The 16,544-nt window shown below is 37.6% G+C and overlaps 1 protein-coding gene across 1 annotated transcript; it reads left to right on the top strand.

Annotated features, from left to right (window-relative positions):
* Positions 1-265: 265 nt before the first annotated feature.
* Positions 266-14,477, top strand: RPE65 (retinal pigment epithelium-specific protein 65kDa). Its single transcript, XM_014535570.1, has 11 exons — positions 266-420; positions 523-664; positions 4,542-4,689; positions 6,113-6,194; positions 6,429-6,561; positions 6,670-6,809; positions 7,473-7,602; positions 10,962-11,076; positions 11,172-11,266; positions 11,371-11,482; positions 13,182-14,477. Exons 1-11 carry the CDS (start codon positions 281-283, stop codon positions 13,331-13,333), a joined length of 1,389 nt encoding a protein of 462 aa, XP_014391056.1. The 5' UTR covers positions 266-280; the 3' UTR covers positions 13,334-14,477.
* Positions 14,478-16,544: the final 2,067 nt, after the last annotated feature.

Raw genomic sequence — 16,544 nt, 5'->3', positions numbered from 1 at the left:
GCATGTTTTCCATATCTGGCCAACTTGAATTGTAACCCAGCTCTGCCACAAATGCCAATCACTTAACTTCTCTGAGCTGTGAGTTCTGCATCTGTCACTGTGAGATTTGTAAGACATACATGTAAGCTCATGGCACACTGTCTCTTTCTCCTTTGGTCCCTAGGAGAAAGTGACCTGACAATACTCTTCATTCTTTATGTTGTGGATTTATTATTCTGACTCCGTAAGGACAGCATGACCATTCTAACATCCACCTGGACCACACTGATTGCCCCTGTCTATGACCCTTTCCCATGTTTTAATGTCCTTCAGGTTCATCCGCACTGATGCTTACGTACGTGCAATGACTGAGAAAAGGATCGTCATAACAGAATTTGGCACCTGTGCTTTCCCAGATCCCTGCAAGAATATATTTTCCAGGTTAGTGACACCTAACTGCATGTTATTAAAGACATTTTACACTAGCCCCTTTTCTCTCATGGTTAAAAGTTACTAGATCAAAAATACCATTTGCTTCTGCAGGTTTTTTTCTTACTTTCGAGGAGTAGAGATTACTGACAATGCCCTGGTTAATATCTACCCAGTGGGGGAAGATTACTATGCCTGCACAGAGACCAACTTCATCACAAAGATTAATCCTGAGACCTTGGAGACAATTAAGCAGGTAGGATACAGTGTTCAGGCGGCACTGCCCAAGAATTTAGAATTGCAGCTTAGAATTAAAATTAAATCAACTGTGCAATTTGGTAGAAAGAATATGAGAGCATGCCTGGCTGGTGTTGCTCAGTGGTTCGGTGTTGACCTATGAACCAGGAGGTCATGGTTCAATTCCTGGTCAGAGCATATGCCTGGGCTTCGGCCTCCATCCCCAGTAGGGGGTGTGCAGGAGGCAGCCAATCAATGATTCTCTTTCATCATTGATGTTTTTATCTCTCTCCCTCTTTCTTCCTCTCTGAAATCAATTAAAAAATATTTTTTAAAGAAAGAAAGCCAGACAAATTTTCAAATTCTTGTTTTATCATCAACTACTAGCTATGTGACATAGGGCAAATTTTTATTTCTTCATCTGAAAAACTTATTATATGGGTTAAAATAAAACTGTATAAAATGCATTTGTGGGACACTATTTTTCAGTCCCTGACATGTACCAGAACATATGCTGGGTGCAGATACATGAGTGTGTGAAACAGCATGGTCCCTGCCCTTACTGGCTTTTATAGGCTAGCATGAACCTGGCACATATTGGGTGTTCAAAAAAATTATAGCTATTAATATTGAAAACCCTGCTATTCATGATTCTAGACAAGTATGTTGCACCTATTTGCCCCTTATAGATACTTCTTATTAGAAATGAAGCTATATTTTAAATGAAATAGCATAGAGAAAAATATAGGCAATAGTAGAGACAAATTTTGCTGACAACTTAGACAATCTCAATGCAGCATTCAGTGAAATGGATACACATTTTCAACCAATATTTATTAAGATGTAACTATTTGAAGGCATTGTTCTTGTCTTTAGAAAGTTTAACATCTTGTTGGAGAAATCAAATAAATATGCAACTTAACTCTAATAGGACACATAATGTGATGAGTCCTTTAGGAGGAGGAAAATCTTCCATGAAAGCAGGAAGAAGAAAGAGATTAATTCTGACAGTAGTTGGAGGATATAAGGTGGTGCAGATTAAGGAAGATTAAAAAGGCTTGCATTTGAGTTAGTAGTTAAAGGGGAGAAACTTCAGTGAATTTGGAAAAAGAACATTTCAGGTAAAGGGAGTAACATAATCAAAGGCATAGTGGTGGGAAAAGAAAGGATATGTTCATGAAAATGAAAGAATAATTAATTTGACTAGATTGGCAGTATTTCTCAATGGAGAAGCTGGTGGTATTGAGTGGGAGATAATTCATCGTTGTGGGGACTGTCCCCACACATGCAAAGGTTTGGCATTCCTGGTCCCATCCACTGAATACCAGTCATGTCCTGAATCAATGGGAAAACCCAAATGATCCTCAACATTTCCAATTCTCCCCCTGGGGGCAATATCACTTTCAGTTAAGAACTAGTGAAGAGCATGCAATGTCAAGGGTAGGGTGAAACTAAAAGTTTGAATAATGGACAAAAATATGTAGTAAGTTATGAAGCTACTGAAAGTTTTCGCACAGAGAAGTGATATAAGCAGACCTGTGTTTTGGGATATTTAATCTGCCATGTATATGGGAGGGCAAGAAAGATAAGGGAGCTAGGAGACCAGTTAGGTGGAATTCAAGGCCAGAAATTTAGTGTAGTAAGAATAGAAAGGAAAAATAGTTCCAACCCTGGATCTCAATATCACAAGCTGATTAATAACTCCCAACAGACTATTTACAAAGGCTTAACATACTCTCAATGGCTCTTTCTTGTTTTTGATGTATGTTTGTAATCACCTGTGTGTAGATCACTTAGAGAAGAACTGGAGGGGACTCTGATAGTGAATCTGTATTCCAACTGTCATGGTCATTTAACTAGAAATATAAAGTTCATGATATGGCTCCAGCATAGACTTTATTAGAGGTCAGGTTCCATTGTAAATAGTGTTGTATCTTGACTTCATGTAAAAATTTAAGTTTTAGGAGTTGAAGTTTTGTTTACTATTACTGAAATAAGCCTCCTAATCAGTGCCTTTGCTTCCTGCCGGATTTCTTATGGTAAATACAACTTCCTTACTTCAGTAGAAGCAATTTTTTTTTTTCTAAAATGCAAGTATGAATGTGTTACTCCATCTAGGGCACCCATAGTTTCCAAGATAAAATCCAAACAAGGGCCTTTGTGGCTGGCCCATGCTGATTTCCCCTCCTCCATTCATGCCCTTCATGACTGCGTGTTGAACGATTAGAAGTCCCCCAAAAGCACATGCTGTTTCACAACTCTGGGCCTGCACATTGGGGTTCCTGCTCCATGGAACACACTGTCATCCTTGTCCACCTGAATCACTCTTATTCATCTTTCAAGCATTAGTTGGAAGCTCTGCCTAACCTCCTGGTCTGGCTGGGCCAGATGGCCTTTCTCTACAGGTACCATTTTACACTTACAGCACTGTCTGTATGCCAGCTTATTGTCCCAACACAGTGCTATCAAAAAGAACTTTCTACAGTGAAGGCAAATTCTGTGTCTGCATTGTCCAAGTGCTACTGTGCACTTGAAATGTGGCTAATGGGACTGAGGAACTGAATTTGAAGTTTTATCTACTTATAATTAATTTATATTTAAATCATTACATGTGGCTACAATATTGGACAGCAAAAGTCTAGACTGAAGTCCTTGAAAGCATGGACCATCTCTGTTTTTTTTAGATCCTGGCACGGTGCCTGGTCTATAATAGAAGCTCAAAGAGTATTTAATGAATGGTGAATGAATGAATGAATGAATTGGCTATTAGTGAAGTAAAGATGCTAAAAACTCCCTATGTTTTAAAAGATATTCTCCTAATCAAATAGAAAAAAATGTTTAGATAAATATACACTCCATCAATTATTCATTCAATAAATCTTTACTGAGCAGGTCTCAGGTAGAAATTCTAGTGCTGATTTTGCCAACATGTGGCTCTGTGTCCTTGAACAAATTGCTTAACCTCTCTGGGACCTCTGTCTTTCCTGTAAATTGAGAGTTTTGTGCAGGATTTGTGGTTCTGGATTTCTTATGAGATTCCAAATTGAATTAAAGTGTAAATCCTCTCTCTAAAAATATTTGCATTTCATTCCAGGAGGTTCATGGTTTCCCTGAAATCTATTTAGGTTAAGACTTTCTATACTAGATGAATCCTGGGGTTCCTTCCAATTCCAGTTTCATACTCTGTGCTATAACCTGGATTTGAGATTTAGGTTATAACATACAAAATTGCTATCTTTATAAAATTAAAATTATTAGATATCAGCAATTTCATACAATTCATCTAATACAATGAGGGGACTATAAAGAAATCCCAGGTTTCAAATTTATCATTGTTTGAGGACAACCTGCATGTGTAAAAGGAAAATAACTAACTGGAACAGTGTATGGTATACGTCAATTAAAGAGCATAGCCAGGGAGAACTCCAAGATTTCAGAGGCACATGGAGTCAGCATGGGGATCAGAGGAGAGCTCTGCACTGAAGATGGGAATTCAAGCAGACTTCAGAGAGGGTAGGACCCAGAGAGATAGAAGGAAAGAGGAAGTGCACTTAGGGTGAGGGTGCAAGAAGTAATGATGAGGTCAGAACTAGGGACCAAAGGTATAACATAATCTTTCTCTTAACACATTATATGCGGGCCGTTTTTGCTAATTTTTTGCGCAAATGGCAACGTTCAGTAAAATTACGATAACTTTAGTTTTACTTTTTTTTTTCAATGAAACTTTTTGTGATTTACTATAAAATGTATACTGAATTATTTTTCTTAAATCTTAAACAGACAAATACTGGAAAACTCACTGGAAATTGTGTTTACCAGTCAATGTAAAACGTATAAATACGTTTCCCGTATACAATGTGTTATTAACATGGATGACATTTGCTCTCCCTCCATAGGTTGATCTTTGCAACTATGTCTCCGTCAATGGAGCCACAGCTCACCCCCACATTGAAAGTGATGGCACTGTGTACAACATTGGTAACTGCTTTGGGAAAAATTTTTCAATTGCCTACAATATTGTAAAGATCCCTCCACTACAAGCAGGTCAGTTTACCAATTTGATTCCTCTTGAAACAAGTATCTATATTGTATGAAAGTTACTGGAAATACTGGATGCCAGATCAAAATGTCAGAATAGCACAATATGCAGTTAAATTACTCTCCGATTTCAGGACAACTGCCCTCACCCCTACCCTACCAATGGCCAAGGGCACAATAGCAGGAAATGACAACTTGAAAATACAGAAAGCAAATGGCCAAGTTCTATTTCTGCACTGTGTCAAAGATGTAGTGTATATGCAGACTTGGTTACATAAGATTTGGAATCAAGTGTAGCAAACATTTATTAGGCATTTATTCATGTGCCAACTGAAATTAAATTTTTATTCAAACGTATGCATCTGCATAATAACATACACCCATTTATGAGAATGTACTATTTTGTGTATGTTTAACTCACAAGACTACAAACAAACCTATTGACTCATATTAATATAATAGCTAAAGAATATTAAAAGAGAAGAGAGAGTACTCTTTAGAATTTTCTATTCATCTTCCATTCATTGTCAGAAATTTGATAACCATCTTGATGACAGAATTATTTGAATATATATGGATTTTTGTTTAGTATTGCTTAGATAGTTCTCAAAGTGTAATCCCACCAGCAGCAGCACCTGGGAACCTGTTAGAAATATGAATCTTGAGTCTCACTCAAACCAACTGAATAATTCTGGGAGTGGGGCCCCAATAACATTTTTAAGAAGTCCTTTATAGGATTTTGATATACAGTAAGGTTTTGAAGACTACTCACTTAGTAGTAAGTGAACTTTAATGTGCATAATAATTACTGTGCCAGGCTATTGACACAATCCAAGATATTCTTCACTCCGTAGGCCAGTGCTTCTCAACCTGTGGGTCGCAACCCCTTTGGGGGTCGAACGACCCTTTCACAAGGGTCGCCTAAGACCATTGGAACACACATATATAATTACATGTTGTTTTGTGATTAATCACTATGCTTTAATTATGTTCAATTTGTAACAATGAAATTGGGGGTCACCACAACATGAGGAACTGTATTAAAGGGTCGCGGCATTAGGAAGGTTGAGAACCACTACCGTAGGCAGTATTGTGAAAGGCTGTGACCATGCTAAAGTTGTGGTAAGTCCCCTGACTTAGAACTCCCTCCAGGTGTAAGATGTGACTCCACTGTGCTCTGCCTGCCACACTGTGGAAGTGCACTTTCCCAAATCCGCTGCTATTTGGATTTTCCTGAGCGATTGCAGCTTCACATAAAATTTCGCTAAGAAATGCCAATGACTACGGAAATGAACATAAGCTCTGAAAAAATCAAGATATTAAAATGTATTTCTTTACTCGCATAAGATGTTCTACGTGCTTTGTATTTTTAAAAAAGAAAAAAGAAAGGCTGGCTGTTCCAAAGCCTTTTAAAACCACTTTATTTCAGACAAGGAAGATCCAATAAGCAAGTCAGAAGTCGTTGTACAATTCCCCTGCAGTGAACGATTCAAGCCATCTTACGTCCATAGGTAACTTGAAGGGCTGCTCTGAATCTTCAGGAAAACTTAATTTTTAATATCTGCTTTGCCTATCTTTTATACCAATCCTGATTACATTATCTTGAAGAAACCTAAATTTAAACATAATTAATGTCACATAGGTACTGTCTATTCCAGTAACTGAGCACACTCATGTATGCACATTTCTTTGTGGTTCGAGAATATGTCTGTCCCACTCACAAGTCCATTTGTGTTTCTGAACAGTTTTGGCTTGACTCCCAACTACATTGTTTTTGTGGAGACACCAGTCAAAATTAACCTGTTCAAGTTCCTCTCTTCATGGAGTCTTTGGGGAGCCAACTACATGGATTGTTTTGAGTCCAATGAAACCATGGGAGTAAGTCTTACATTTATTTGTCAGGTTTATGATGCTGAAGAAGGTGTGCTTCATAATGCACTCTTTTTTCCTTATTAAATGCATCAAAATATTTTTCTCATGTTCAAGGTGTGGCTTCATGTCGCTGACAAAAAAAGAAGAAAGTATCTCAATAACAAATACAGGACCTCTCCTTTTAACCTTTTCCACCACATCAATACCTATGAAGACAATGAGTTTCTGATTGTGGATCTCTGTTGCTGGAAAGGGTAAGAAAGGACAGTGGATAAATGTTACATCTCTAGTTGCTCCTGGAAATTAGGGGCCTTTTTTTTTTAAATCAGAGATGCTTTTCTCAATAGTTAACCTAAATTACATTCTAAAAAGTAAGAAGTATGCTTTAAGTTTCAAGACATCATTGAAAAAAGCTGTAGATAGTTTAGGTAACCAGAAACACAAACTGAACATCAAAACCGTGGTTACTGATTTAAAACGCATCAGGTCCATGAACCAGACCTGAAAAGATAAGGTTCTGTGAACTGATATGTGAACTTAAACTCAACTTCACTTAAACTTGACAAGATTCCTTAAGGGACCTTGAACTCCACCTATCCTGGGTTTGGGAGCAAGAGGCACGCTTTCTTTAAATTAGCCAGATCACTAAAGACAGTAGTGCCTAAAGTCACAGACAGATGGGAATTGAGAAGCAGAACAGAAAGTGTCAAGCTGATGTTATTTAAGTATATCCAGGAGGCAGGTTTCTTTCTTACCCCATCTTGTGTGGGCAGAAAAAAAATGGCTTTAATATACCTGGGTCACTAGCAGTATCCAGGTTGGGAAATAAAGAACAGGCAGGCTTTTAAATAGATTGAATGTCTCTCTGAAATTATTTGTAATTATGTGTGCTCATGTTTGACTCCTTATCTTGGCAGGTTTGAATTTGTTTATAATTACTTATACTTAGCCAATTTACGTGAGAACTGGGAAGAGGTGAAGAAAAATGCCAGCAAGGCTCCCCAGCCTGAAGTTAGAAGATATGTACTTCCTTTGAATATTGACAAGGTAACTATCCTCCACATAGATTTCAGATAGAACCAGAATATTACACAAAATCCATTCCTCTATTTGCTCCTCATCTCTCATCACCTTCCCTATCCTGAAAATCCTCCACCATTTCCTCTTAATTCATAATATATCACCATCCTCTTCTCAAATGTTACCTCCACCTTCTATCTTTATTTTTTTATTTTTTAATATATTTTATTGATTTTTTTCTTTACAGAGAGGAAGGGAGAGAGATAGAGAGTTAGAAACATCAATGAGAGAGAAGCATCGATCAGCTGCCTCCTGCACACCTCCCACTGGGGATGTGCCCGCAACCAAGGTACATGCCCCTGACAGGAATCGAATCTGGGACCTTTCAGTTCGCAGGCTGACGCTCTATCCACTGAGCCAAACCGGTTAGGGCTCCACCTTCTATCTTTAGAAAATCTGATTCCCAAAAACCTTGTTTTCCTCAGCAGCAATTTCCAGGGGAGGTGGTTTCTCCTACAACCCTTGCACCATGGGGTCTGAAATTGGGGTAAGGGGTCCTCTTTGTTCCACTTTGTTGCTTTCAAACCATTGTTTCTTCCATCTACCCTTAAAATCTCCCAATTTTTAAAAAATATGTTTTTATTGATTTCAGAGAGGAAGAAATAGGGGGAGAGATATAGAAACTATCAATAATGAGAGGGAATAATTGATCATCTGCCTCCTGCATGCCCCCTACCAGGGAATCAAACTGGGACCTCTGGTTCAAAGGTCCATGCTCAACTTCTGAGCCACACTGGCCAGGCTAAAATATCCTCTTTTTAAATTTCATTTTAGCTCATTATGTGGCCAAGTGGTATGTGTGTGTGTGTGTGTGTGTGTGTGTGTGTGTGTGTGTATTTCTCATTATTGCTGTCATCTACTAATGACCACTCTCTCTCCCTTCTGATTTAATGTCACACTTCCCAGATCTACAGATCTACTCCTTACTCTCAGGGATTTCAAGATACACATCAGAAGTGATTCCTCCAAAAATCTAGCCTTTCAGTTCCTTGACCTCTTCCACTGATCCTGTCTTCCATTCTGTCTCAGCCACTCATTCTTATGGTTTTGACATTGGCATTACCTATGACTTCTGCGTGCTTCATCCATAATCTTAAATTCATGCATGACACATTCTGACTACCACCTCTTTCAAAATCACCTGCTCTACTGCAATTCTCACCAGGAACTTTTCAATCTCCTACCTTCTTATAATCCTTAACTCCCTTGAGGACTTATCCTTATGCTAAGTGAAGTAAGCCAGTCAGAGAAAGACAAGTATTCTCCTTCAATTAAAATTCCATGGTCAATAATTATAAGCATCCTCTTGTATAGATCATTATTTCTTGTGTCTCTTTCTTATTTTATCAAACTCATTTGTCAGAACCACAACCCTAGTTAACGTGTTAAATTAAACACCCCACCCACTCCATTGCTTATGCCTCTGAGGCTGAAATTAAGTGTTGAAAACACACAATCGTGTTAATTGGTTCATTTTTAAATACATGACCACAAATCTTACCACAACATTTCCCAACTTCATTTACTCTCCCACTTTCTTAGTTAAATATTTCACACCCTCCTCCCTTCAAACTTCTAACACCTCCCACCTTCACACTCATACTCAGCTGATGGCTCTGCTTCCTATTTCACTGAAATGAGTGAAGGAAATCAGAAAAGAACGTAGACTTCTGCCACCACATCTACCCACCCACCAGCATCTGTAACTCATACTGAAGTTATCCATCATCTTATCCAGAACTAGTTGTTCCCATCCTCCCTCACCCACTCAAGGACATCACTCCCCCTCTTTCCTGTAGCATCACTCTTCTCCCCTCTTCATTGGATCATTCTATCATGCTATTATTTTTCCCTCTTACAAAATCTTTCTCTTGACTTCTCTTGCCCCCACCAGCTATTCCCTCATTTCTCTTCTTGTAGACCTCTTCTTGTTGGAGGGCATCAGAACTCAGCCTTTTGTTCTACCTTTTATTTGTACTTTCACTCCCTTTGTAAAGACTCATGCTTTAAAGCAGCCCAAAATTACTTTTTTAACTTTCCTTTCAACTCAGCTTTCCTTTCAACTCATATATGCTACTGCCAATTCCATGTTTCCATTTGAATGTCCAACAGACATAGCAAACTTAACAGGATAAAACCTAAATTTCTCCTCTTCCCCACCAAAAAATTCACCCCACCTTCAGAAGCCCAATCCCTTTTGTGACAACCTCTAATTGTTTAGGCCAAATATGTCGGAGTCATGCTTGACTCCTCTATTAATTTCATGCCTCTTCCACCCCATATCCTATATATTAGGAAATCCTCTCGGCTCACCCTTCCATTTCTCACTGACTCCAGTGTTACTAGCCTAGCTTGAACCATTGTTTTCTTTTGACCAGACTACTAGAAAACAAACTGGTTTCCCTGAGTCCACTCTTGCAGCCCCACTCCTCCCAAGTCTCAACAGAACAGCCAGAGCACTGCTAACTTCCTCACCTCCTACCAGTTTTGTCTCAAATGTCACCTTTTCAATGAGGCCCACCCTGACTAACTATTAAAATTACAACTCACCTGCCTTTCACACTTCTGATTCCACCTTACTCTGTTCTATTTTTTTCTCCCCATATTTATGACATATTATACACTTGTCTATTAATTATATTTATTGTCTATGTCCCCAGACTGGAATGTAAGCTTCATGAGGACACTGACTTAATTCTCTGAAATATCCCGAATGCCTAGAATAGAGCCTAACACAATACATGTACTCAAGTATTTGATACAGATATTACTAAATGAATATATTCTTAGAAAGGGCTTGTGGTATCCATTCCTTTCATAAATATCACATGCATTGGGGATTGGGGAGTGAAAAAAAATCTTAGAAAACATCTGGTCTAGTAGTTTTCCTATTTTCTTCTTTTTAACAACATAAATGCACAATATTTTCAAACAAAATCAAAATATGCCCTAACTATAAATGAGATGAACACTGTAAATGGATCCCTAAGAGGTGATGTCTTTGTTGTTCCGCAGAGAAATACTTGCTTATTTTTTTCCCAGAGACCCTTCCTCAGAGGCCTTTTTCTTTGAGAACAGTCTCATTTCACAGTTGAGAAGATTGAAGACCTAAGAGGTCATGTGACTTTCCCATTGACACAGGCCCAGACAGCTTTCTCAGTCATGTTCCTGGGCTCTGCTTCCAGAGTTTCTGCACTGTTCCTCCCTACATGTTAACTTAAGTAAAGAGCTCAGGAGACAAAACTCAGGAAGACTCCTTCCTTGATTTATGGCTCCTTGGTTTTTCTTTCTTTGCTTGCTGAGGTTTCTGTTATCCTCTCTCTTAGGCTGACACAGGCAAGAATTTAGTCACACTTCCCAACACCACTGCCACTGCAATTCTGTGCAGTGATGAGACCATCTGGCTGGAACCTGAGGTTCTCTTTGCAGGGCCTCGCCAAGGTGAGATAATGTAGAAGAAAACCTCACATGAGAGGGAACAAATGTTCCATTCAGAGATTAACTGGGTTTTCTTAAGCATGTGCTCTATTTTGTAGCGTTTGAGTTTCCTCAAATCAATTACCAGAAGTATGGTGGGAAACCTTATACTTACACATATGGACTTGGCTTGAACCACTTTGTTCCAGACAGGGTAATGAATCCATCTTACTGGTATTAGAGCAGTACTTTAAGTCACATGCTAGTCAAGTAAAGCATACTGACTGACTGATTGATTTTTTCTTTCTTAACGAACAGCTTTGTAAGTTGAATGTCAAAACTAAAGAAACTTGGGTATGGCAAGAGCCTGATTCCTATCCATCAGAACCCATCTTTGTTTCTCACCCAGAAGCCTTGGAGGAAGATGATGGTAATGAAAGCATTGGATGTGTCTGAACATTCTCTTCTTACTGGAGTTCATGTAGCTAGTTCACTAAGAGGGGAGTCATAGTAATTTTTCCCTAATGCTCAGAAATGATCCTTAATACTACTGAATGTAAACTTCTTTGAAAATAAGTGTACTCTTGTGGTCAGTTTGCCTTGATCACTACTGGAAAAAATGCTAAGGCACCATCTGGTGTCATGATGGACACCAATACTGTTCTAGATGAGGGAGTATGGGGGAGGAAAGAGCAGCATGAATTCTAGGCTTTTGCCTTTCTTGACCTACATACATTTATAGGGAAAAAAAAGAAGTTCTGAGAAAGGAAATTGAGTATTCAAACAGATCAAAGAGAATGAGACTTTGGCTTTGTGGCTCTAGTTTTGTTTATTGCTTTTAGTAAGCTGGGGCTAGAAAGAGACCAGATATACAGCCTATAAAACAGCAACTCAACTACAAACATCAGTCTTAGTTAACTTTTAGTTAGCTGGGATGAAATTATGGAAAACCACAGAGAAATGAAAAAATAAAGAACTGTGGAGTCATGTCATGTGAAATGAGTTTACACATACAGTCCCACCAGTCAAAACTGCAAAAGGTTTGCTCTCCTTCTGTTTGAAGGAGATAAGTTTCCAGCTAGGTCTTGGAAATTATAGAAATAATATACGTTACTGTTGTCAAAGTTTTTTAGTACACATTTTTTTGTTACAACACTTTTTTTGCAGTAGGTAGAACAGATGGTATATCTTATGTTACAGATAAGAATACAGATCAATTCATTCAATAAAAATTTAATGAATACTTTCTATGTTCTAATCATTGTAGCAGGCTTTCAGGATATGACAGTAGGCAAGACAGATCTGGTTACTCCCTTCCTAGAGTTTATAATCTAGGAAACATGAGGAGTTTAAAAGACCCCTCCAGGGTGGACACATAGTGAGGTGGTGGAAGAGTCAAAACAAAATATTGTCATTTTCTTTCTTTTTTTAAAAATAAGTTTTTACTGATTTCAGAGAGAGAAAGGGATAGAAACATCAATTCAATGATGAGAGAGAATCATTGATTGGCTGCCTCCTCCACACATGTGCCCTGACTGGGAATTGAACCATGATCTCCTGGTTCATAGGTTGATGCTCAACCACTGACCCACACCGGCCAGTGTGCCCAGCCAGCTCAGCCAAGGGTTTGAAAGCCTGAGTGAGGGAGGTGAAGGGATGAAGAAATGACAGACAAAGAGAATAAGCTGGGTCTTTCTAGGTGGATCTTCCTGTGCCTGGCTGAGGCCACAGAGAGAGATCCAGAGGCAAGCTGAGCCTTTATTTTATAGCCAGAGGTAAACAAGGTAGTGGTCACCATAGTTACAATGTTCTTGTGAGTTTCACTTGTTTTGGCAGCACTTGCTGCGTCTCCCTCAGCCCATTAGCTACCCAGATAAGATCTAGGGAGCTTCATAAGGTCAAGCCTAATTATGCTAAGAGGACTGTGCCCTCTAAGCTGGGACTTGTTTATGGCTTTGCCAACAGGTCAGTCCAAGGCTTAACCCTATAGCCCCGTCCTACAGGCCAGGCTGTCATTTTCTTTTTATATGTCAATGTAATACCTCCTGTATTATTTCAGTTACATTTAATCTATGTCCCTGGGCATTTTTTACAAATTCAACATTACTTTATTTACTTCTGATTGACAGGTGTAGTTCTGAGTGTGGTGGTGAGCCCTGGAACAGGACAAAAGCCTGCTTATCTTCTGATTCTGAATGCCAAGGACTTGAGTGAAGTTGCCAGGGCTGAAGTGGAGATTAACATCCCTGTCACCTTCCATGGACTGTTCAAAAAATCCTGAACACTTTCTACCAAGATATGTTTCTGATGAAAAAACCAAGAAAAATATAGGCAAGTCTGCAATCAAATTCTGTTCAGTTTCAGCCTGCTGTATTATATGGTTTTAACTTGCAGACACACACTATTTTGCAATGTTTTCCAGAAAGAACAGAGTTGAGCAAGCAATTACTTCTAAAATCAAGTCTATATTTAGAAAATAAGACTTTCTATGTGAGACAGATCATAACTAAAAATCTCTTTTATATAGTTAGCAATCAAATATAAAATGAATGTGGATTTATTAACCTGTTTTTTATTCCTATTATAAAAGTATATTTTAGGCATCTATCTGCTCCAATATATTTTAATATTTAAAAGCCAAAGTGTTCTACACCTGATTGCAGCTCTGCTGAGTCAAGGCAGTATTGTGCAAAAAGGCTTCATTATTAAATGGCAAACCAAACTCTTTTTCAAACCAGGGACAATCATTTAAGAGTAATCATTGTAATTGCATATATGTTATTGCTAAAAGATTTTCAAGCTTTATGAACTTTAACATTTCTGATTAATATAGGAAATTACTACTATTTCTGTGTGTGTGTTTTTTTTTAATGAGGAAACCTATCTTTAATCAACAGAGGGCATGCCACCAAATAATATATTAGAGATTATCCACTAAAAGCTTATATAACAACAAAACAATCATGTATAGTATTGATTGTACTAGTAATTTTTTGAAAAACAAAGCATAAACTACAATTTCTACTTAAAATCAAAGTGTGGGATACTGTTGGAGGGTTATATAATTTGTTGTCTCTTCTCCTTAATTATATTTAAGCACTTTGCAATCACCTGACTGAAGAGAAAGAGAGAGAAAATATTAAATGATTATCATTCAGTTAGTAATATATTTTAAGCACTTTTGTTGTTGTTGCTTTTATTATTATTCTCCTCTGTGCTGCATATTGAAAAAAGGATATTGACAAAAGATTTTATTCTATATCTTTATTAAGGTGTCTATTTGTGCTCAGAAGTATTACATATCATTGTATTAAGATGATCAGCATTGTGTTTGACTAAGTAAAAATAGTTTGAAGAAACAGACTGACCATAGTACTTGATGCATCCATTTGATTTCTTTGCTTATATAAAATATAACAAACTCATGTTTCGAATTACAAATACTCATTTACTTTTCAAAGATAACCTAAAACTACAGAAAAGTGGAAATTATAAAGTAAAGTCATACAGAGCTCATCGAAGTTCAACTACTATTAAGATATGGATATTTGTCTTTTCCATCATTCCTTCCCCACCTGCCCCCTGGATTTTAATGTAATCATTATTTATTTGTGGATAATTCCTAAATAGAACTAGAAATCTCAAGATAGAGAAACAAAAATGCTGAGAACAACATGGAATATGTGACTGTACATAAACATTAGTCCATTGTTTTTTATCTCTAGGCATGGAACATGAACATAATTCCACAAAGAAAGCTAGTTATCTATTTCTTTTAAAAATGCAGAAAATTACTGAACAAGTACTAAGTTTTAGACTTAATAAAGAGTCCAAATTTAAGAGAATTCCTAAAATATCTACTTCCTACCCTTGCCAATCCCTCATTGCCTACTTTCCATTTATTTTCCATAAGTAAGTCTTGTCATTTGGTGTGCCTCACCTCCTATTGCAGGATCCCATTCTGAGCACTGAGCTCTGTAGATCAATACGGTGTTAAGAAGAGAGAGAGGCAGATCTTACTAAAATAACATTCTACCAATACCATTATACCAAGATTGACACACTCTGTACAATCATTGCTAAGATTATACCAAGAAGGCTTAAGAGCTGCTTTTCAAGTTCAAGAATGGAATGTGAGATTAAGAAACTTAAATTAAAACCAGGGAGATTTGAGTCAGGCAAGAGGGAGTAACTCATTTTGAAAAAAATTCTTATTCAAAAAATAAGGAACCTGTTTTCTAAGAACTAGAGCTACCCAATTGGGGAATCTACAAAACTGTGCACCATCTATAAACAAATAAATCTGTTTTAAGAAAAGAATTCAATTGTATTAGAACAAATAAAACTGTTAATAAGTACTTCTTTTTAAAATAAGTTGATTGGCCCAGCGAGTGTAGCTCAATGGTTGAGCATCTCATAAAATTCAGTCTCATTGGGAAAACAATCTCTAAAACACTGGAAGAAAGAAAACTCACATTTATCGAGTGTCCTTTACTTTTACAGAAAAGTGGAAATTACATCTAATACTACACCTATCATAATACTATTTGCAGCATTTTGAAGATGAGGAAAGGGAGACCACGTTACTTTTCTAGTGAGTAGTAAAACTCAAACTGAAATCTAAACCTAATAATTCCTCCACTTAAATTTTGGTTTCTGATAACTTCTGAAATATTCTGACTAATTTAAACTTTTATTTCAAATACAACCACTGTCATGCACCTTAGTTATCAAGTCTGAGTGCAAATAAAATCTTCAACTACTCAGTAACTCTTACTATTAATTAGTAGGACCAGCCCGCTTTGCGCGCGCACCTCCGCACCTGAGTTTTTTCCACACTGCGCCTCCTCTGAGCCTCGGTGTGCTGTTATTTTTCCTTCTAGTTGAAGAGTCTCTCCTCAGCCAGCCTTCCTGTGGTTCTGGGTGATGTCCGTTCCGTCTTTTAGTTGTATTTTTGAAGTGGTTGTTTGCGGCAGCAGTCTGCGGTGTTTACCTATGCCGCCATCTTGGTCTCGGCCAAAATGTTTCTTGAATAATACTGACCACGTGCCAAGTTTTTATTATGCAAGTGATTCCACTAATTAGTTCCTACAATATTCTGTGTGTAGAGTTGATTATCCTATTTTGCAGGTGAGGAAAATGATAATGTTAAATGACAGCCAAAGTTACATGAGAATAGGGGTCAGACTCCAAATGCCATTTGTATCTGTTGGACACTGTGAACTACTACTTTGAGGTAGTTCACAATTTCAGCATTAGATCACTACATTCCTTTCCATGACATCCTAAAAAGCTAAGTTTTACCAGTTGTTGTTAAAATGCAAGTATCATGCAAAAATTAATGTAGAACACAAAATGATAATGACTGTGTCCAATCTGATTCCAAAGTTTAAAAAGTTCTGTAATGTCCAAAGACACTGGGCTGTTAGAACAAAGATATGTATTATGCCATTTGGATTTAACTATGTAATGAGCAGAATGTTAGGTATTTC

Source organism: Myotis brandtii, unplaced genomic scaffold (assembly GCF_000412655.1).
Source record: "Myotis brandtii unplaced genomic scaffold, ASM41265v1 scaffold1458, whole genome shotgun sequence".
Taxonomy (NCBI): Eukaryota; Metazoa; Chordata; class Mammalia; order Chiroptera; family Vespertilionidae; genus Myotis; species Myotis brandtii.
This window is presented reverse-complemented; position numbering and strand designations above follow the sequence as displayed.